This window comes from Erigeron canadensis, chromosome 7 (assembly GCF_010389155.1).
Source record: "Erigeron canadensis isolate Cc75 chromosome 7, C_canadensis_v1, whole genome shotgun sequence".
NCBI lineage: Eukaryota > Viridiplantae > Streptophyta > Magnoliopsida > Asterales > Asteraceae > Erigeron > Erigeron canadensis.
Genome location: NC_057767.1, coordinates 18,222,577 through 18,246,136, shown reverse-complemented (window position 1 = coordinate 18,246,136; position 23,560 = coordinate 18,222,577). Strand labels below are relative to the sequence as shown.

At 36.0% G+C, this 23,560-nt stretch overlaps 1 protein-coding gene across 1 annotated transcript; it reads right to left on the bottom strand.

Moving 5' to 3' along the window:
* Positions 1 to 5,071: 5,071 nt before the first annotated feature.
* Positions 5,072 to 6,718, bottom strand: LOC122609045. Its single transcript, XM_043782106.1, has 3 exons — positions 6,590 to 6,718; positions 5,620 to 6,154; positions 5,072 to 5,505 (listed from the first exon to the last, which is right to left on the bottom strand). Exons 1-3 carry the CDS (start codon positions 6,716 to 6,718, stop codon positions 5,072 to 5,074), a joined length of 1,098 nt encoding a protein of 365 aa, XP_043638041.1.
* Between the last annotated feature and the right edge of the window lie 16,842 nt (positions 6,719 to 23,560).

The window sequence follows — 23,560 nt, the reverse complement described above, 5'->3', positions numbered from 1 at the left end:
TTGGAACATTTCCTTGAGCTGGGTAATCATGTCGTATGCCCCATGGTGCTCGAACTCCTTTTGGAGTTCGGGAGTCATACTCGCCAACATTATGCAACTAACTTGCACGGAGTCATCGACATATTTAACCCAATCATTGTAAGCATCAACATTTGTTTCTTCGGGCTCATCGGGAATATGATCGTCTAGTATATAGGATTTCTTTTCATGCTTGAGAACAATTCTCAAGTTACGAAACCAATCCACAAAGTTGTTTTGGTTAAGACGCTCTTTTTCAAGGATGGATCTTAGTGAAAAATTATGGACGTTTGGGTTGGGGTTGATTGGATTGTTAGCGGCCATCTACAAGATTAACAAAGTCTTTATTAGTATTTTCGATATCAAATATAAATTTTAATTGTTAATACCCTTTTATGTCTCATGGACAATTAATAATTAAAATCTAGAATCCAATGTTACATTTAAATGATGGTTAGGTGACCTTTATCCCATTATTTAAATTAACAAGGTAGTCAACGTTTGACAATTGTAACATTTTACAATTTCTAGTGGTATGGGATCGGTTTTAATATCTTATGTTAAGTCGGCATGTTTAATCCCATCAACGCCTTTGGTTACCATGCTTCGGTGACCCTAATCACATGGCTTCCAAGTCAAGTTGTCTCACTTATACACACATGTAAATTTATCTATACAAATGGTTAGGTGACCTTTATCCCACAAGTATAATGAATTTACCTTAACTTATAAGTTCCCTCAAGGTAGTTAGGTGACCTTTATCCTACAAAGAGTTCCCAAATAATTAAGTGTTGTATAAAGGATGACGTTTTAACTTGTTTTTAAAGGGTCGTTTGAGTTTTTATATTCTAGTTAAAACTTTGTATCATGATGAAAATTTTGAAATCCATATTTCAAAGTTCTTTTATAAAATCCATTTTTATAATTGTGGCCATTAACTTTTAATAAAACTCATTTTATTTTACCAAGTTAATGTCAATTTTAAAACCAATTTTTAAACTTTTATGTATGTCATTTAGTTTGTAGTTTTGAACATCCACATGACAATATTATCAAACAACCACACAAACATGACAAACATAATAATAAGTGCACAACATTAGCCAACTAATTTGACCACACTTGTTAGCCGAAACAAGTGTGTCAAAAGGTCTCAACCTAAGGGACAAAGTGACACAAAATTTGTGTCAATGAACTCCCACTTGATCTTGCATCCAAATGCTTCAAGTAATCTTTTGTGATGTGATTTGAATGTCTTTCTTCACTCTTCCTTTTGGCCTCCAAAACAGCCCCTAAACTCTTTAAAGCCTTCTTGGAGATTACATTTACAAAAAAAAAAAAAAAATGCAACTAGTCTACTTATTACATTCCAAATGAAATAAATAAAATTACATAACCAAATGAATGAAGAAAATCCTATTTAACTATTACAACCATTGAATAATTAAATAAAATACAAACAAATCCATACATCACAAACAATCACAAGGTCTTTTGGCTAAGTTGTGACACTATAATACACAAACAAAAATCAACTTTTGATGCATACATCCATATAACCGGCTCTAGATGCCATTGTTGGGTCTTTTGGGTTTTATCAAAGTCATATTATCCTTATAACATGAAAAACGCAGCGGAAAAATGAACCTTTCATTATGTTATATATAGTTAAAACCAAATTTTAACTTATAAAAGAAAACCCCAAACAATAAGGATCCATGTATATGAATGTCATACAATCAAAATAACAACCATAGGGTGTTTAGAAGACTACCTTCCTCCAAGCTTATGAGAAGGTTGATATGAAGAAGATGATGTTCTTAAATAAGGCAAGTCTTCAAGATAGAAGTACCTCAAGCTTGTATACCCCAAGCCTCCAACAAACACCCAAATATGCTAGGATTTAGACTTGAAAAACCCTTCTCCTTTTGCCTTGTTTGTGCCGAAAATCAAGAGAGAAAAAGAGAGAGTTTTTGCACTTGAGAGTTGAGAGAACACTATAGCAAGTGCATGTATTAAGTGTGTGTTTCCAATGTAGCTAGTGGGTTATATAAAACAAGCAAATGCATGTGCATTTTGGGTGGGGGTGGCCGGCCTCAAGGTGAGACCACATGGGTCTCACCAACTCAAAACCCACTTGCATTTTCCTTTTATACAATATATATAAATGTATTATAACATGTTATATAGCTTATGTAACATATTATGTATTATACATAACACACATAAGTGTTTATTTTGCCAAATAAACACATTCACATATTTCTCAAAATAAATTATCCATATAATTTACTTATATTTCTCAAGTGCAGTTATTTAGAAACCCATTTCCTAAATGCTTCAAGTATTGATATTTATTTAAAGATCATATCATATAAATACATATCATAAGTGTTTGTCTAACTTGTTATTGGGTATGACCTGACTTGGATCATCACATACTAGCCACGTCAATTTAATATGTGTCTTGGGCATCCGAAATTCCAACAAATGGTACATAGGAAGACTCGTCGGCAAGGCATTTTCTAAGATGTGACACATGAAAAGTAGGGTGAATTCCCGATAACTCTTCCGGTAACTCCAAACGGTATGCAACCTTGCCAACTTTAGCCACAATCTTGAATGGGCCAATAAAATGAGGGCTTAACTTTCCACGCTTCCGAAACTGTAGAACACCTTTCCATGGGGAGACATTCAATAACACACGATCACCCACATGGAACTCAATTGGTCTTCTCCTTTTATCTGCATAAGACTTTTGCCGGTCTTCAGCCGCTTTCAATCTTTCCTTGATCACCTCTATCTTCTCAATGGTTTTTAACACCACTTCCGTGCCACCTATTTCTCTTTGTCCTACTTCTCCCCAACAAATTGGAGATCGACACTTCCTTCCGTATAACATCTCATACGGTGGCATTTGAATACTAGAATGGTAGCTATTGTTGTAAGAGAACTCTACCAACGGCAAGTGAAGATCCCAAGTGCCTCCAAAATCGATTATACATGCTCGAAGCATGTCTTCAAGCGTTTGAATGGTTCTCTCACTTTGACCATCCTATTGAGGGTGATAGGTGGTGCTAAGCTTGAGCTTGGTGCCCATATCTTCATGATATTTCCGCCAAAAGTGAGAAGTGAAACGAGTATCTCTATCAGAAACAATGGAGATGGGAACTCCATGTCTAGCTACAACCTCTTTCACATAGATCTTAGCCAACACTTCGGATGACGATGCCTCACGGATAGGAAGAAACAAGGCACTCTTAGTTAGTCTATCAACTATCACCCATATTGTATCAAATTGATTTCTAGGGGTCTTGGGCAACTTTGTGATGAAATCCATGGTGATCTATTCCTACTTCCATTTGGCAATTTCCAACGGTTGCAACTTACCATAAGGCTTTTGATGCCCCGCTTTCACTTGTGCACAAGTCAAACATTTCTCGACATACTTCACTACATCACGTTTCATACCGGCCCACCAATATTCTACTTTCAAATCATGATACATCTTTGTAGCACCGGGGTGGATGGAATACTTGGATTTGTGAGCCTCAACAAGTAGAACTTGCTTCAACTCACAAGAGAATGGGATCCAAATCCTCCCAAATCGTAAGGTAAGGCCACGGGAATCCTTGGTAAAGTATTGAATTGGACCTTGAATTCTTTCTCTCTTGGGATCTCGTTGCAAGGCCTTTTCTTGAGCTTATTTAACTTGATTAAAGAAATCGTTGGTGATCAAAACCCATAGGGGAGAAACAACTAAGGCATGATGAGAACTCTTCCGGCTCAAAGCATCCGCCACAACATTAGCCTTCCCGTGATGATATAAGATCTCACAATCATAGTCTTTCAAAAGATCTAACCATCTTCTCTGGCGATTATTGAGATCTCTTTGCTCAAAGAAATACTTGAGGCTTTTATGGTCGGAGTAAATGATAAACTTGACTCCATAAAGGTAATGGCGCCAAATTTTCAAAGCAAAAACCACCGTCGCTAACTCCAAATCATGAGTAGGATACCGTTTCTCATGCTCTTTCAATTGCCTTGAAGCATAGGCAATGACTTTACCCCGTTGCATAAGAACATAACCGAGGCCATTAGACGAAGCATCGCAGTACACCACCATATCTTCCAAACCATCGAGCAATACAAGGACCGGTGCTTGACTTAATCTTTCTCGTAGTTGTTGGAAACACATCTCTTGTTCGCTCTTCCTTTCGAACTTAATGCTCTTTCGGGTCAACTTGGTCAATGGGGAAGCTATTTTCGAGAAGTCTTGAATGAAACGACGGTAATAGCCCGCTAGACCAAGAAAACTTCTAATCTCCGACGGATTTTTGGGTTGTTCCCACTTCATCACCGCATCAATCTTAGCCGGATCCACCATAATTCCTTCACTATTAACCACATGACCAAGAAATTGTATTTCTCTTAACCAAAACTCACACTTGGAGAACTTAGCATAGAGCTTCTCTTTTCGTAAAGTTTCCAACACCTCCCTTAAATGAACTTCATGATCGGATGAACTTTTTGAGTAAATGAGAATGTCATCAATGAAGACGATCACGGGCTTATCGAGCATAGGGCGACAAACACGGTTCATGAGGTCCATGAAAGCCGCGGGAGCATTAGTAAGGCCAAATGGCATGACAATGAATTCGAAATGACCGTAACGAGTCCGAAAGGCGGTTTTAGGAATATCTTCTTCACGTACTTTGAGTTGATGGTAACCCGATCAAAGATCAACTTTGGAAAAATACGAAGCTCCTTGAAGTTGATCGAATAAATCGTGGATTCTAGGCAAAGGATACTTGTTCTTTACGGTGACTTTGTTGAGCTCGCGGTAGTCGATGCACATTCGCATGCTTCCATCCTTCTTCTTTACAAAAAGTACCGGTGCAACCCATGGAGAGTTACTAGGTCAAATAAAACCCTTGTCAAGTAATTCTTGTAGTTGCTTCATCATCTCTTGCATTTTAGTTGGAGCCAAACGATAAGGAGCTTTAGCAATGGGGTTAGCTCCCGGAATAAGATCAATTGAGAATTCAACTTGTCATTCGGGAGGAATGCCTGACAAGTCTTCAGGAAAAACGTCGGCGAATTCATTAACAATAGGGATGTCTTCGATAGATAGGGATTGCTTCTCAACATCAACGATGTGAGCAAGATAAGCATGACATCCATGAGATATGTAGCGTTTGTCACGAGCAAAAGTACACACGGATATAGAACGTTCTTTCCTATCACCGTAAACCACCAAGTCTTCGCCCTTAGAAGTCTTCAAATACACCGCTTTTTCATCACACGCGATCTTGGAGTTACAAGAGCTCAACCAATCCATACCTAAGATTATGTCAAACTCTCCCATTGGAAAAGGAATTAGATTAGCTTGGAAGAGTTCCGAAGAGATTTTGATTTCACACCCTTTATACACATCCTTCACTAATTCCATCCTACCATTACCAACCTCAACTTGCAAAGTATTTTCTAAACATCACTTAGACACGGGAATAATATGAATTACTCTAGTTGCAACAAATGATTTATTCGCCCCTGAATCAAAGAGAATTCGCATAGCCACATTATATACAAGAAATGTACCTATGACAACATCATCCGAGTCTCTTGCTTGCTCCACCGTGAGTTGAAAAGATCTTCCACATGGGTTTCCATGAACTTGGGCGTTCTTCCTCTCCGCCTCCCTCCTTCTCTTTTCTAGCCTCTCCTCCTCGGTCAACTTAGGGCATGAGCTTCTCATATGACCCTCCTCAAAGCACTTGAAGCATATAAGGGGTTTTTGAGGTTTAGACCTACATTCCCGACTAGTGTGCCCCGGCTTCCCACAAGTATAACAGCCCTTATCCGCCGCCCTGCATACCCCCGAATGATTTTTCTTGCATTGGCGACAAAAAGGAACATTTCTTCTATTTGAGTGGTTCCCGAAACTACCCCCTTGTCTAGGCCGCTTGTTTGGAGAATTCACATCTTCATACCTTCTTTTCAACACACCTTCATCAACCTTTGACATCTTAATTTCATGATCCCGGGCCACATCCGCCAACATGGAGAAAGATTCCATTTGACGCAAGCTGATCTTCTCCCAAAGATTCTTCCTCAACTTCAAATAAAATTGCTCCTTGAGCAATTAGTCATTTTCAAGAATTTCCAGACAAAATTGAGCCTTGTCCAAGAATTGGGCTCGAAATTCGTTCAAGCTCATGTTGCCTTGACAATCATTGAGGAATTCACTCCTCAACTTAGTTACCTCGACCTCCGACTGGAACTCCTTGAAGAACATTTCTTTATGTTCGGGTCATTCCACATTATTTAGCGCCCCTTTCTTGATAGCCAACAAACCATCCCACCATCTCTTCCCACAGTTTCTAAGCATGCCCACCGCAAATATAACTTTAAGATGTGAGGGGCATTGACTAGTACGGAAAGCCCCTTCTATCTCTGATATCCACCTTGTACAAACAATGGGATCACGATCACCGTGATACTCAGGAGGATGGCACACTTCAAAGTCTCGAAAAGTGAACTATTTCTTGTAACTTCTTTCTCCCGTTACCTCCACATCCTTCTCCTCATTCTTCTTTCCTTTATCCTTGACATCACGTTTCTCAAATTCCCGTTGCACGTTAATTGCAACCTCTTCCCTGAACATTTGGGTTATATGGTTATTCATAGCACCCTCCATTGTTGCGTTCAACCTTTTGAGTAAAACTGGAGTGTACTTCTCTAAGGCTCTCCCAATTTGGTTTTAGATATCCATACTATCTTCGGCAAATATGGGCTCTTCTTCTTCATTTTGACTATGGTGCTCATTTTCGTCGTTACGTTGATCAGCCATACTATAATAAGATTGAATAAACAGATTTAATTTCATAACCTATCTCTACACGCTCAAACTAAAACCAAGCCTATAGTTTTATACTAAACCGTCTCAAGGTTTGATGTAGTTAGTTTATAATTTGTTAGTACTTCAACCACAATAAGGCCGACTTCTTATTGTGCTTTAAATACTAGCAAGTGGATAAACTAGCATCATCAAACGCATCTTTCGGTCCCATATAAAATTTCAATCACCTAAGGCCGAGTCTCAACTAAGGATTAAGTCTAGGCACTCTCTACACGAGGGAATACCTAAATTCCTTAAACCTCGGCTCTGATACCAACTTGAAAGGACCAGACTCGACAAACCGAAAATACAAAATTTTTTTTTTATATATATACCCCACTGCGCCGCAGTGGAAAGCCTCGGCAAAGAAAGGAACAAAGCCCCACTGCGTCGCAGTGGGCTTGACACCCTCCCACTGCGCCGCAGTGGGAAGAACACAAATTTTGGACGAGGAAAACCACTGCGCCACAGTGGGTAAAATCACCCCCACTGCGTCGCAGTGGGATACCTGATCAGCAACAAAAATCATTTTGACACATGAATCAACTTACAATCTTTACATTTCACAAAGAACTTCATAAAACACATTCCAAAGGTTACCAAGAATAACATAGACACATTTTAAACAGGTTTACAACATCGTCTAATTTCAAAAACCATGAACACCATCAAATTGGTCATTTACCCAGTTTGACACAATTTTTACCCAAACTCAATTATACAACTTTCCAAAAGAACTTGCACTTGACCATTTACAGAAATGTAACAGTAGTAAGACATCAAAACATTATGTACCAAGAGCCAAGAGAGGAGGGACAACTATGTAACAACCCTCAACATCCAATTAGGACTACTTACTTATATTTATCTAGGTATCGATCCCTAGAGGTTTGTTGAGAGAAATTACCTTCTAGATATTCAAAGCATAGTGATAATTGCCCTTTAGTACAGTGAAATGTCTTAGAAATACCATAGATGACTAGCTATCTTAGAAATGCCATGACCAATAACCATAATCAATCGAGTCAATCTCAAGCTACATATATTAGTTCTACTTGAACTTGACAAAATGTCAATGAACCAAAAATTTTAATTCGAGAAGTTAAGTTATATAAATAATAAGGTAAGACTCACGAGTTGAGATAACAATCAAGAATCCTTACAAAATGTCCAACAATTTAATCACAAGCCAATTAAAGTGTATATGATCATGAAAATAAAAATGGCTATTTCAAAATAATAATAATAATAATAAATTTGTGAACTAATATGTAAATAAAAGTTTTTGAAAAATAATAAGTACATATATATATCCAATATAAATACAAATTTATACACAATGAGCTAAGTAACAATCAAAAGACAAAAATTATATATATACACACATACATACACATATCTATTTTATTCCTAGGAAATTCAATTAACTAGTAACACTCAAAAACACTCAAAAATACTTACACTTATACATACAACCTATACTCAAATCATATGCATATACAATTACATTATACATCTAAAATTTGAAATCCCTCTCGTTTTTCTCCCAACCAAAACCGGCCCCAATACACAACCCCCCAACGCTTTCTCTTCATTTTCTCTCCTGGAAAGACACAACACACACACACACTTATGATTCCCTCAACACTCTTCCTCTTTTCTCTCAATCAACCACTCATTCACACACTACTCTCTCCTCAAAAATTCTGCATTCTTTTCTTCTTCTTCTTCATCATTTTCGGTTCACACAACAGCCAAATAAAGGGTTAAATCTTAAGTAAATCAACTATAATAATAAGGTTTCAAGCTACGTTGTTCAAGGGTGTGTCGAAGCAAGTTATGGGGATCATTTTGGTGCATCTTGGTCGAACTTATCTGCCCCAAATTAGCCGTGAATCACAGCCTGCTTCCTAGCCATTTCGTGACCCAAAAAGGTTGTTAACAACATCCCTTCACTTAATAAATCTTTAGTTAATCTTGTTCTTTCAAAACCCAAGTGTTTTCTTCATCTTTTATTATCATTTTCTTTTTGATTTAAACTTAATGAGGGCATGTTGATAGAATCTCTCCTTTCATGCCATTGTATGTCAAGATCTAGGGGAAAGATTCAAGGATTCAACTCATATAAGACCCAAAAGTGATGATTCATGAGAAAGCTTTCAAACTAGTTGATAGATCTATATAAAAAAAAATCGATTTGTGTTGAAATAAATGGAACATATCTTCTGTGATTTTCATAAAGAAACTTATTTTTATGTTCTATGAAAAATTTGTTAAGAGATTTGTTCATAAAATGGTTAGATAGTCACATGCAATCACATTGCTAGATGATTTTTACAAGAACTAAGTTTATTGATGTTGTTTGGTTAAAGATTCAATTATAAATGATGATAGATGATTTTGAATTAGCTTGTAATCTGCAAATTTAATGATAAAATAGTGTAAAAGTAAATAACAAGCATGTGAGAGGTGATAAAGAGAATAAAATAAGCAAGAGAGACCATTGGTTGATTGTTTGGACCCAAAATAAATCTGACAGAAATAATCTTTTCAATTGGGACGAATATACTGGGCATTTGCAGACATTTTTAAGAAAAACTTTCTCAATAAAAGTCGTAGATAAATGAGTTAAGATTATCCTCCAACTAGAACCACTCAAAAATCCTAAACCAAACAAAAGATATGATTTTTCTACTAAAAATGGTCAAAGCTATTATTTTGTCTGAATATTTTATAAACTTTACCAATTTTTATCTCCTAATCCATAAGGTTCTAGGAGGTCATACTTGGTGGAAAGTAATTTCAATGTGTCGTGAAATTAAAATAAAATCATGGAATTTTTCTAACGCTCAGAACATCGAGAACTTTTATAAAACTTCTGATGTCGCAAACAGTGCCCATTCGGGATAATTTGTATTTGGATAATTTTTAAGGACACCAAAAATTATCTAAAAATTCACCAAAAATTCACAAAAATACTAGATACATATAAGTTACTGTGTAAAAATCATTAAGGTCCATATAATTCGTCTTGACCCTAAAATAATACCCAACATTTCATAAAAATGTGAAGTAAAAACAGAAAATCCTGAAGTAAAGTAATCATTTGTGTAATGGGCTAAAAGATGCACTAAGGAGTTACGGGGCTAGCCCAGCCCAATTGATAATGGCCCATAACACTTAAAATGAATTTCATGAGATAACTGTAATCAAAATAAAACAAAGATAATTAAGTGAGATAGGCATAAGTAATTATGTTAACCAAGCTATATATTGATATCACAAATGCTAATTCGCGCTAAAATCGGTTACACCACAAATGATGAATAAGAAGAACATAACTTAATATGGCATTTCTATATGATAACCTAATATATCAAGTGAAACCACAAATGAAGCCAAGTTGTCAAAAATCTAACAACTTATAACTATGCATGTAATGAAAGTAACCTCTTACACCATCAATCTCTACAACCAAAATGATGCGAGTGTTACCAATATACTTGGATCCCACAATTGATAGCAACATAATGAAAATGGCATTTCTAAGTGATGAATTAAGATAGGAACTTACGTATATTAGTCCTATCGTAGGGATAGTCTTGGCTTGAAATATGATGGAGGTACATAATGGATATATGGTCAAGGAAGCTATAGATGGGAAGAACCCATTTTGGATAGATGAGTATAATATGCGGCATATCAAGGTGAGTCATAGCCCCCTTTCAAACTATTTTATGTGGTTAACTATCGGGATGAAAAGCATGACATATAAATGAAATTGCTTTTATATACATATATATGAAATAATTCTTGATAATATGATTGTGAAATGAAATTGTTTCGTATGTTCAATGTGATAAATGTTTTATGATGAGCTTGAGTTTTGTCAACCCGTTTTCTTTCGGTACACTACTATTTACTCCGAAAGTGGAGGCCTGTAGTTAGATAGTTGCACAACTAGGTTTCGTCCACCCACCCATAAGTGTAACGGTGGAAGGTTGGTTGCCTTTGTGACGACCTTCACTTCCAATCCGACCATAGTGGTGCTCTAGCTACCTTAATTCAAATGGTCGTCTCCATGGGACGACCCTATTATTATTAATACGGCACTTGATTCACAGCTTGTGTTATGAAATGAATTATAAATATTGTTGGGCTTGATAAAATGGTAGTAGTAGTGGCTCAAGCATTTACTCATCAAAAGTTACTTGAATTATGCCCTTGTGGCTAAATGAAATTGATATTATTATGTTGAATATTATGAATTGAACATATGGTTTGGGTATTGGACCCTATATGGAATCTTGAAAGTTGTTGAATTTGATGATAATGGAATATTGATAACCGAATGATTTTGGGTATGATATACGATAAATCGATTGATAAATTTTCTCTCATAGTGATTTTGATAAATGAAGACTTTATAATTACCATGGATTTTGAACGTTTTAAATAACATTGTAGTATTTGGGAAAAACTCGATAATATGATATGAGAATTTTTGTCGGTCATATGGTTTGGGTATTTCGAAATGTATTAGTAATCGGTTTTCTAAGTATTAAAACGGTGATGTACTAAGATTTATATAGAAACCTATGCACTCACCAACTACGTTTTCGTAGTTGACACTTTTTCTTCATGCTTTTCGGAAATTAGCATAGGCTTTGAGGATTTATATGCATCATGATTGTTTGCATTTCACTTTGGAGTCGAATATCAAACCTTGTGATGGGTAATGGAATCCGCCTTGATCATTGTAGTATACTATTCATGTGCTTGATATTTGTTTCGTGAACTTAATATTCAAGTATGGTGGACGCATTTGTACTTGGAAATTGGTTCACATGCTTGTACATTTGTAAATTTCTTTTTATCAAATAAAGCTATGGTGAATGTTATTTATAATCCTTGTTTTGAATACTTGACTTTCTGTACATCTCATCGTTCGGCCTTAGTTGGGGTGTTACAGAAAATGGTATCAAGATATAAGTCCCAACTATTACTAGATGGGTGCTGAAGACACCTCTATGTCAATGGTGAGTGTACTTTGCAACACAATCACTTAATCTGGACGTGACCAGTTTAGAGTGGTTGTGTACCAGGTAATCTGGAGGTTTACTTATTAAGGTGACAATGTAAATAAGTAAATACAATGTAATAGATATAAGTGACAAGTATTTATATTGATGAAAGAATATGTATTTTTCAAGTGTATTTTATTTATTGATTGTTAAATAAAATACAAGGTTGTTGTGGAACCAAGATAATACAAAGATGTAAATATCCTAACAACCTATGAAATACAATTGATCTATACTTGGAAATTCTCCTAACAATCGAAACACTTAAAGTTGTGAAATGTTTCTTTTTGCGATTGAGAGAATATTGCACAAGTTCACCAATATTGCAGAATGTATGTGTTTGCAAAGTTGTTGAAATGCTTGGGCAAGGACCTCTATTTAGAGTCGAAGTATGAGCATTGGGATCTCAACTTCGAAGTACAAATATGGTTGACAGCACACAAAAGTATTAGTAAATAATCCTATGTGTGTGCTAAATAAAGTAAGACAAAAGGTTACTTTATTCAACCACTCTACATCTTTGCACTTTTATCCATAGACAAGATTATTGTCCGGTTAAAAGGATGTAGTGTAAAAGGTCCTCGTGATCAGTGTAAACCTTTGTAAAGGCATTTACACTGAAGGATCTCCAGTTGATTGATCTGGTGAAATGTCAACTGGGCTTCGCTGCCATTGCCATTTCCTTTCTTCCACTTGTTGTCTTCGACTTCAACTGGAAGGTCTTCAGATTTAAGTCTTCAGATCTCAACTCGAGGAAGTCATCAGTTGCTTAAACTATACAATGCAACTGGACTTCTAATATTTCAGACAATTCTTCATGCTCTCCAGATGCAGCTGGAGAGCTCCAGTTTATAGCCAAAACTGGACCTAACACAAGAGCCAAGGTTATAGAGAACATTGGAGTTCCTCAAGGAATTTGAAAACTATAGCCACTTTTCAAAACAATTTTTATAGTCGAGTCGAGCATAAGGTTAAGTGGATTATTCTGAGCTTTACATGGTAGGACCCTAACTAAACGTAGAGTCATGAATCTACGTTTAATTATGAGAGAACCATGAAAAACTTAAATGGCCACTTGGACTTATGTTCAAAAGGATTCCTTTCAAAAATAAAAAAAATCTTTATTAAAATCCGTTTTATGAGCATACGTGTTGCATTTAGACATTCACCTAAGCATATATATTGATTTGAGACTTAGTATACTTAAGGATTATGCTAATCTTGTAGGATTTTCCCCTTATGCACATTAAAAATGAAATGAATCTAAAATTGAAATATAATCGTTGATACATGCTACTCTATACTATAACATGTGAATTTGAGCATGATTTGATCGCAATGTGGAGGTTTATAATGTGCAACGTGGACTTGTAATGTCAATGTGAAAGTTTGGAATGTGCAATGTGAAAATTTTGTGAGAAATGCATGCATAAAATCTTCATGATTCATAATGTTGCACTTAAAGTAGTATATGCCTTTTAAAATAATGTGATTACTATGAGGCATGAAATCACTTGAGATATGATTGTTTAAATTATTGGGCAATGAGGTTGATTATTCATGGTACATTTGAAAGAGAATATGAGCATGACGAGTGAATAGAAAATTTTACGGACAATAGAGATATAAAAGCTTTCGCCCATAAGATTGAGCTATAGGGAAACTAGCATGTGAATATGATTGTATAGTCATGCCTTACTATTGAGATAGTTATTGTGCCCTAAGGTTGAGCTATTTAAGGACTAATACATGGATGATTTAATGATTATATAGTTTTGCCTTACTAGTGAAATAGTATGATGCTTTAAGACTTGACTATTGAGAACTAGTAATTGCTTAATATGATGATAATATGGTTAGTCCATACTACCAAGATAGATATCGCATGTTGAGAATTGATCGCTTGAGAACTAGGGAACGCCCTGGGAAATTCATTATAAATTAGAAATTTTCTAAGTATGAAAGTTGACATTAAGTAAGCCTCCGATATTCGTTCACTCGTGCTCTATTTGAAAATACTTATCTCTCATGAAACATAGGGAAATGTCAAACTAAGTCGGAGATTTACGAATGGCGAGCGACACTAAGGCCTTATGACGATACAATGTCACTAGTCGAACACGTACCCATACTATCTAGACGACACACCATGAGGAATGTAGCCTCGAAATTTTGTGTGAAATTTCTATTCTGACACGTATATGTGAACATCCATCTATATTATTTAAGTCGATGAGGTACATGTTGACGTCATTGAAACTTGGAGTCCAATGGGCAACGTAACACATAGAAGTGAGTTCCTTAACTCGCGCAAGGAGTCTGATTCGAGCCTTAGTGAATCTTTTGTTTTATATTTCCTACTTCATTCATTCGAAACCAAATTCTATATCCTTGATATTCTTAATGATTCAAAGTAATGATCACCACCGCTTCTTTTCAAAAGTTAGTAACCTAACAACGTACAACTCACTCACGCCACACTCGGCAATGACGAAACCAAGTACGTAGTACCCCGCTCTCGCTACGACATCAAGAGATGCGAATGACGTTTAGTCATCAGTTGTCCAAAAGCGAGATGCTTGGGATAAATATATAGCATAGAAGATGCTATTGAATCACAAACATAACGTAGGCCATGGAAGATATGATGTATGTCAATCAAAGTACAAAGAAGCAAATTTTCACAAGCGACGTTGAAGCATTCCGTTTAACTCACCTAAAGATATTAATCTGGGTTGACGTCTTATTCTCGCTACAAAATCTTACTCCTCACTTCCACATTGAAGCTAGCCAAGTGAATCTTGACAAACTCGAGGACCAAACACGATGAAAGCATGGTCCTTCTTCTTTTCCAAAGATTTACGATTCCCTTAATCCATAGATGACTCGACACAACACCTGAAAGTGGTGAGACCAAATAACTAACATCGCCCGCTCACAACGACGTTAAGAGAAGGACCTACTCGATACAATGAAGTTCTAGCAGGTTAGAAAGGTATAGTATAGAAGATACTATGGACTAGTATACCTGATGGAAGTGATGTCTTGGATATGGTCTACATGTGAAGAGGCAATTGAACTGAAACCTCAAATTTGGTGAAGGAATTAAAGGCCCTTCTATCCATATAAAATGAATCCTTGGTGACAATTAGAAGAAATTCCAAAGTTACTGTTGGAGCAAAGATGTAATTAAGGGGGATAAGAAGTAATATAAAAATTTTGTGACCCCCGCAATTTAAAGATAAATGGAAAACTATTTAGGTCTACTCTGGAGGACAAAAGTAGATACAAGTAGGATTAGAGAATCTGGCGAACTGAAGGTCGTCAGGAATGATAACAAGACTTGGCGGATTGAAGACTGCCTAAGAACGTAAGAAAGCAAGGTGATCGAAGGAACCTAGTTAAGAAGGTGTCTAATGAACTTGCTTAGAGGAGAAAGCGAGGTGATACGAAAAGCATTAAATCCCTTACATTTTTCTAGGAGATAAATTTTAATGGGGTAATCATGACAAGGAAGATATTCGAACAAGGAGGATGAAGCACAAGACTATACTTTATTGTTCAAGAAGAGCTATTCACTAGCATCATTGAAGGTGATGTGAAGTAGAAAGTAAAGTAAAGCAAGGCGATCTAACCCACACGATAAAGTGAAGGTATTGACGTTATCTATGAGATGTAGTTCTGACGGTGTTCATCTTTATAGCGCTCCACGCATTATACTTTAAATACCTTTCGGAAAACCTTCATTGAAAGACAAACTACTAGTAGAACATATCAACTAAGCTGAGAGGAAGCGGTATACACCCAACACCCAATGGAGGCTAGTTTTGCTAAAGAAGGGGAGTATGGTCGATAAGTGGAGGAAGCACAATGACTTGTGATGGATATTCCCTCAAGGTCAACGGTCATATAGAAGTAAGCTGAAATAAGATGAGCTTGAGTGAGAACAATTTTGCAACACATGGTGAACCGCCAAGGATCCTCGACCCAAGGAGTAGTGCGCCTAAGAAAAGAGAACAAGGAATACAATATGGAATCACTAAGTTAGTGGCGAAAACAAATAAGGAATATAAGGTTGGAAGTCAAGGCACATACCCCCACAACGATTAAAGAAGTTGGTTGATGAATTAACTTTCAAGAAACTACAAACTCCAGGAAGAGCTATTTACGGAACACTGGAATGAAAGCATGATAAAGATAACATACATCTGTGATGAGTTAGGATTCAAGGATCCCTATCACTATGATCTCACAAGCATTCCTAAAATAACTTCGAGGACTAGCGACTGCGCGTGTGTCATCTAAGATGACAATTACTCTAGTATTAGAGATGGATTTGAGTGACGAAATGGTAAGGAGTATGGTGACCCATGAGAAAACGAAATGAAAATTGATGGAACCGCATGGTTGAAGAAAAGACTAAGTAACCGTTGTTTCACCTAAACTATATTATATCGCAATTCCTAATAACATTTTGTTATAGAAAGCTGAAAATAGATATGAGGCTTTAGAGAGCAAGGTCATTAGAAGTTTTGTAGATGCCCGAAAGGACCTAAGAAGAATTGCCTTTGAGAAAGGATCCATGCTAATAACGGCTTCAAGTGTTAGTCTTGCCAAGATGGTGAGGATGTGATATGATTATTTGTGATCATAAGGATTGTGTAAACTCTATCGCGAGGAATGCGTAGGGTATGGAAATGGGAGAGGTTATATGTGCAATGACAAAAAGGAGTTTGGCAGGAAATATGTCACAGACGATAGAAAATTCTACATTAAAGAGGAAGAAATAAAGGTGCTATGAAACGATCTAAAAGCCAATATCAGCAAGAGCAAGAGAAATTATTAACGATGTGACTTAGCGAATAACAGAAAAAGGTGATCTTGGGAAAATAAGGGCGAAATTGAAAGAACAAAGGTGAGTATGAGGAACAAGATGAAACTATCATCATACATTACATGACCAATTTCCCTTGCACGCCATAAAACAACAAACACAACACTAGAATATCCTTGAATAAGGTGCTACGAAGATGTACTTTTGCAATTTTAGTGCAACTCGGCATTCCGAATTAGCATCACCCTTGTTAAGGGGGTAATCCCTTAACAAGTGTTTGGTTACAAGCGAAGTCAATGTTTTCTAGTAGCGGCAAGCGTGTCTAACGTCAAACCAAAGAAAGATAAAAGTAGGCGAGAAGCCAGTAGAGGATACCTTATTTGGGAAAGCAAACTATAAAGGAAAGTATACAAAGTGACAATGGGAAATGAGTGGCCACCAACGATCGATATTCCAACGTCTCTTACTATTTTTGTCATAACTCAAGTTACGAACCGTTTGCTCATATTACACCTTCGTATTAATATTCTTGTTATCATCCCATTACTTAACATTGATCTAGGCAGACTGGATGGCCCACAGAGAAATCCTTACGATTAATCTCAAGTCGTCTCAGGAAGTGAGCGACAATTATAACTCTTTCAAAGCTTCTAATCAGGTGATATTTAGGGCACCAAGGAATAGATGCCCCCAACTATGGAGGTTAAAAAGTCAGTAAGTAACCGAAAGGTCGTGATAAAACCTATATGAACTCATACATTTGTACGACTCCGTGAAGCTATCCTTATCGTCAATCAATTCATTTTATCACCATGTGAACGAGCGAACTTCGAGGACGAAGTTGATGTTAACGGGGTAATGATGTAAAAACCCTCAACTTCCAATTAGGACTACTTACTTATATTTATCTAGGTATCGATCCCTAGAGGTTTGTTAAGAGAAATTGCCTTCTAGATATTCAAAGCATAGTGATAATTGCCCTTTAGTACAGTGAAATATCTTAGAAATATCATAGATGACTAGCTATCTTAGAAATGCCATGACCAATAACCATAATCAATCGAGTCAATCTCAAGCTACATATATTAGTTCTACTTGAACTTGACAAAATGTCAATGAAGCAAAAATTTTAATTCAAGAAGTTAAGTTATATAAATAATAAGGTAAGACTCACAAGTTGAGATAACAATCAAGAATCCTTACAAAATGTCCAACATTTTAATCACAAGCCAATTAAAGTGTATATGATCATGAAAATAAAAATGGCTATTTCAAAATAATAATAATAATAATAAATTTGTGAACTAATATGTAAATAAAAGTTTTTGAAAAATAATAAGTACATATATAGATCTAATATAAATATAAATTTATACACAATGAGCTAAGTAACAATCAAAAGACAAAAATTATATATACACACATACATACACATATCTATTTTATTCCTAGGAAATTCAATTAACTAGTAACACTCAAAAATACTTACACTTATACATACAACCTATACTCAAATCATATGCATATACAGTTACATTATACATCCAAAATTTGAAATCCCTCTCCTTTTTATCCCAACCAAAACCGGCCCCAATACACAACCCCCCAACACTTTCTTTTCATTTTCTCTCTTGGAAAGACACAACACACACACACACACACACTTATGATTCCCTCAACACTCTCCCTCTTTTCTCTCAATCAACCACTCATTCACACACTACTCTCTCCTCAAAAATTCTGCATTCTTTCCTTCTTCTTCTTCATCATTTTCGGTTCACACAACACCCAAATAAAGGGTTAAATCTTAAGTAAATCAACTATAATAATAAGTTTTCAAGCTAGGTTGTTCAAGGGTGTGTTGAAGCAAGTTATGGGGATCATTTTGGTGCATCTTGGTCGAACTTTTCTGCCCCAAATTAACCGTGAATCACAGCCCCCTTCCCAACCATTTCGTGACCCAAAAAGGTTGTTAACAACATCCCTTCACTTAATAAATCTTTAGTTAATTTTGTTCTTTCAAAACCCAAGTGTTTTCTTCATCTTTTATTATCATTTTCTTCTTGATTTAAACTTAATGAGGGCATGTTGATAGAATCTCTCCTTTCATGCCATTGCATGTCAAGATCTAGAGGAAAGATTCAAGGATTCAACTCATATAAGACCCAAAAGTGATGATTCATGAGAAAGCTTTCAAACTAGTTGATAGATCTATATAAAAAAAATTCGATTTGTGTTGAAATAAATGGAACATATCTTCTGTGATTTTCATAAATAAACTTATTTTTATGTTGTATGAAAGATTTGTTAAGAGATTTGTTAATAAAATGGTTAGATGGTCACATGCAATCACATTGCTAGATGATTTTTGCAAGAACTAAGTTTATTAATGTTGTTTGGTTAAAGATTCAATTATAAATGATGATAGATGATTTTGAATTAGCTTGTAATCTACAAATTTAATGATAAAATAGTGTAAAAGTAAATAACAAGCATGTGAGAGGTGATAAAGAGAATAAAATAAGCAAGAGAGACCATTGGCTGATTGTTTGGACCCAAAATAAATCTGACAGAAATAATCTTTTCACTTTGGGACGAATAAACTGGGCATTTGCAGACATTTTCAAGAAAAACTTTCAAAATAAAAGTCCTAGATAAATGAGTTAAGATTATCCTCGAACTGGAACCACTCAAAAATCCTAAACCAAACAAAATATATGATTTTTCTACTAAAACTGGTCAAAGTTGTTATTTTGTCTGAATATTTTATAAACTTTACCAATTTTTATCTCCTAATCCATAAGGTTCCAGGAGGTCATACTTGGTGGAAAGTAATTTCAATGTGTCGTGAACTTAAAAAAAATCATGGGATTTTTCTAACGTTCAGAACATCGAGAACTTTTATAAAACTTCTGATGTCGCAAACAGTGCCCATTCGGGACAGTTTGTATTTGGATAATTTTTAAGGACACCAAAAATTATCTAAAAATTCACCAAAAATTGACAAAAATACTAGATACATATAAGTCACTGTGTAAAAATCATTAAGGTCCAAATAATTCGTCTTGACCCTAAAATAGTACCCAACATTTCATAAAAATGTGAAGTAAAAACAGAAAATCAGTAGGCCATTTGTGTAATAGCCTAAAAGATGCACTAAGGAGTTACGGGGCTAGCCCAGCCCAATTCGTGAACCCAAAGGAGCATAAATCAGTAGGCCATTTGGCCCAATAACCACTATGATCCAATAATCACATAACCCAAATAAGGTTAAGCCCAATAACTAAATAAAGCCCAAGTCACTTAAAAACCCATCACATTTAGGCCCAATTGATAATGGCCCATAACACTTAAAAGAATTTCATGAGATAAGTGTATTCAAAATAAAACAAAGATAATTAAGTGAGATAGGCATAAGTAATTATGTTAACCAAGCTATATATTGATATCAGAAATGCTAATTCGCGCTAAAATCGGTTACACCACAAATGATGAATAAGGAGAACATAACTTAATATGGCATTTCTATATGATAACCTAATATATCAAGTGAAACCACAAATGAAGCCAAGTTGCCGAAAATCTAACAACTTATAACTACGCATGTAATGAAAGTAACCTCTTACACCATCAATCTCTACAACCAAAACGATGCGAGTGTTACCAATATACTTGGATCCCACAATTGATAGCAACATAATGAAAATGGCATTTCTAAGTGATGGATTAAGATAGAAACTTACGTATATTAGTTGTTAGGTCCAGTTTTAACTAAACTGGAGCTCTCCAGTGACATCTGGAGAGCATGAGGAATTGTCCGAAATATTAGAAGTCCAGTTGCATTGTACAGGTTTAGCAACTGATGACTTCCTCCAGTTGAGATCAGACGACTAGAATCTGAAGACCTTCCAGTTGAAGTCAAAGACAACAAATGGAAAATAGAGATTGGCAATGGCAGCGAAGCCCAGTTGACAATCTACCAGATCAATCAACTGGAGAATCCTCCAGTGTAAATGCTCTTACAAAGCTTTACACTGATTACGAGGAGGACCTTTTTACTCTACATCCTTTTAACCGGACAATGATATTGTCTTTGGATAAAGATACAAAGATGTAGAGTGGTTGAATAAAGTAACCTTTTGTCTTACTTTATTTAACACACACAAAGGATTATTTAAACAATACTTTTGTGTGCTGTCAACCATATTTGTACATCGAAGTTGAGATCCCCATGCTCAATCTTCGACTATAAATAGAGGTCCTTGCACAAGCTGTTTCAATAACTTTGCAAATACAAATATTCTGCAATATTGGTGAACTTGTGCAATATTCTCTCAATCGCAAAAAGAAACATTTCACAACTCTAAGTGTTTCGATTGTTTAGGAGAATTTCCAAGTTTAGATCAATTGTAATTCATGGGTTGTTAGGATATTTACATTCTTGTATTATCTTGGTTCCGCAACAACCTTGTATTTTATTTAAACAGTAATAAATAAAATACACTTGAAAATTACATATTGTCTCACCAGTTTATATGCTCGTCATTTATATTATTGCATGTATTAACATTCTGTCACTTTAATACTTAATTCCAGTTAACCTGGTACACGATCAAACTAAACTGGTCACATCCAGATTAATTGATCGTGTTGCAAAGTTCACTCACCATCGACATAGAGGTGTCTTCAGCACCCATCTAGTGATAGTTGGGACTAATAAGTGGTATCAGAGCAGGCAGGTTGAATTGTTTCAATTCTATAACCTAGGTCTGCTTCGATGGCTGCTGAAGGTGAGAATGGTTCTGGTCCAAATGAATCTAATCCTAATATTGCTACTCCTTTAAATACTAACCCTCCTCCTCCTCCTCCTACTCCTGGAGCTAACCACGTTCATGTACATTACTCCAACTCTCCTGTTCCCAAATTCGATGGGAATGGTGAGACATTTGGTACATGGAAGGCTAGAATGCTCTTGCATTTTGGTGGGATAGAGAGGTATATGTTGAAAATCCTTAAGGATGGGCCATATACACCCATGTCCAGTGGTGTTAGCCCTCTTCTCGACCCCACTGGGAGAAGAGGCACCAGGAAAAAATCTGAGGAACATTGGTCAGATGAGGATCGCAGATTGGTTGATCTTGATACCAAACTGAAAAACATGATTCTTTCTGCTATACCTGAGGAACTAATTCCTACTCTTGTGCTATTTCCAAGTGCAAAATCTATGTGGGATGAATTAGTTCTCCAGTTTGAAGGAGGAAATGACACCATTGTCACTAGAAAGGTTGCTCTCAACAAGAAGTATGAATCCTTCTTTGCTCTTCCCAATGAAAGTTTAACTGGTACTTATACCAGATTTACTGGCCTAATTAATCAACTTAGAGGCTTGGGAGTGGAGAAGGATAAGGATATTCTTCTTGAAAAATTCTGTGATGTTTTGCCATCCAAATGGGCACACATGGTTCTTGTCTTAAGACAAGGAAAGACCTTGCATAGCCATACTCTTGCCTCTCTTTATGGAGCCTTCAGATTTACTGAAGATAATGATGCAGCAAGATTACTCGCTGAACAAGATGCTTTAAACCATGCTCAGAGTTCCAAGGCTGCCAACTTTTCTGGGCAACCTTGTGCTGCTTTAATATCTACTGAGAATGTCCAGTCACATTCTATGAAGGAAATGTTAAACAACTTTTTGAACTCTGGTCTAACCACTAATCTCAGTGATGGTTGTGAGGAAACTGACGATGATGATCTGGTTGCCATGATTGCTAAAACCTTTAATAGGTTTAAGCATAAATCTAATCGATTTAATGGGTCCAATAATGCTTCCAATTCAATCTCAATGGATAAGGCTAATCTTACCTGCTATAAATGTGGTAAGAAAGGCCATTTCATGAAGGAATGCAGATCTAGTCAGATGAACTACCAAACTGGTCCTATTGTCCCAAACTTTGTTAAAACTGATGATTATAAGGCCAAATACAAGAAACTTAAGGCCCAGATTGCTCTCATGTCTCTTGAACAAAATAATGAGAAAGAAAAGAACAAGTGCATGATGGCTCAAACTGAAGGGAAATGGGAACTCTCTGATGACTCATCTGATGATGAAGAAGAGATTAGAGATATGTGTTTCATGGCATTGGAGAGTCAACAACCAGTGGTGAAGGATGATGTTGTATCTGGAAGATGGGTTGATATCATTTTAAAGAAGGTAAGGGATTATGATATCGAAATTGATTCAGAACTGAAATTGGATATTGCTGAATCATTGAATGATGACTTGTTATTTGTTGAAACCATGAGAACTGACTGTGAAAGATATTTAGAAACAGTTTTGGTTGAATTAAACAACATGAAAAGTCAAGTAAATGATTTGCAAAGTGTCCAGTTGGCTCTTAAAGAGTCAGATTTGAAAAACGAGGCATTGGAAAGAGATAACCAAAAACTGAAATTTGATCTTGAAAAAGAACATATGGTTATTAATTCTTGGGTTCAAGCATCTGGTAAAAATTATGACGCTTTTTCTAAAACCATTGATGCTCAAAAAACTGCCTGGAAATCTGGTGATCTTCAGATGGCAGCTGTTTTACCCACAATTCACCAATTGCCAGAATCTGTTAAAATTGAAACACCTTATGATTCCTCTGGCACAATCAAATCTGAATCCACTAAGACCAACCCTGTTGAGGTTAAAACTGGAGCCAAGAAGGCTAAAGCTACAGT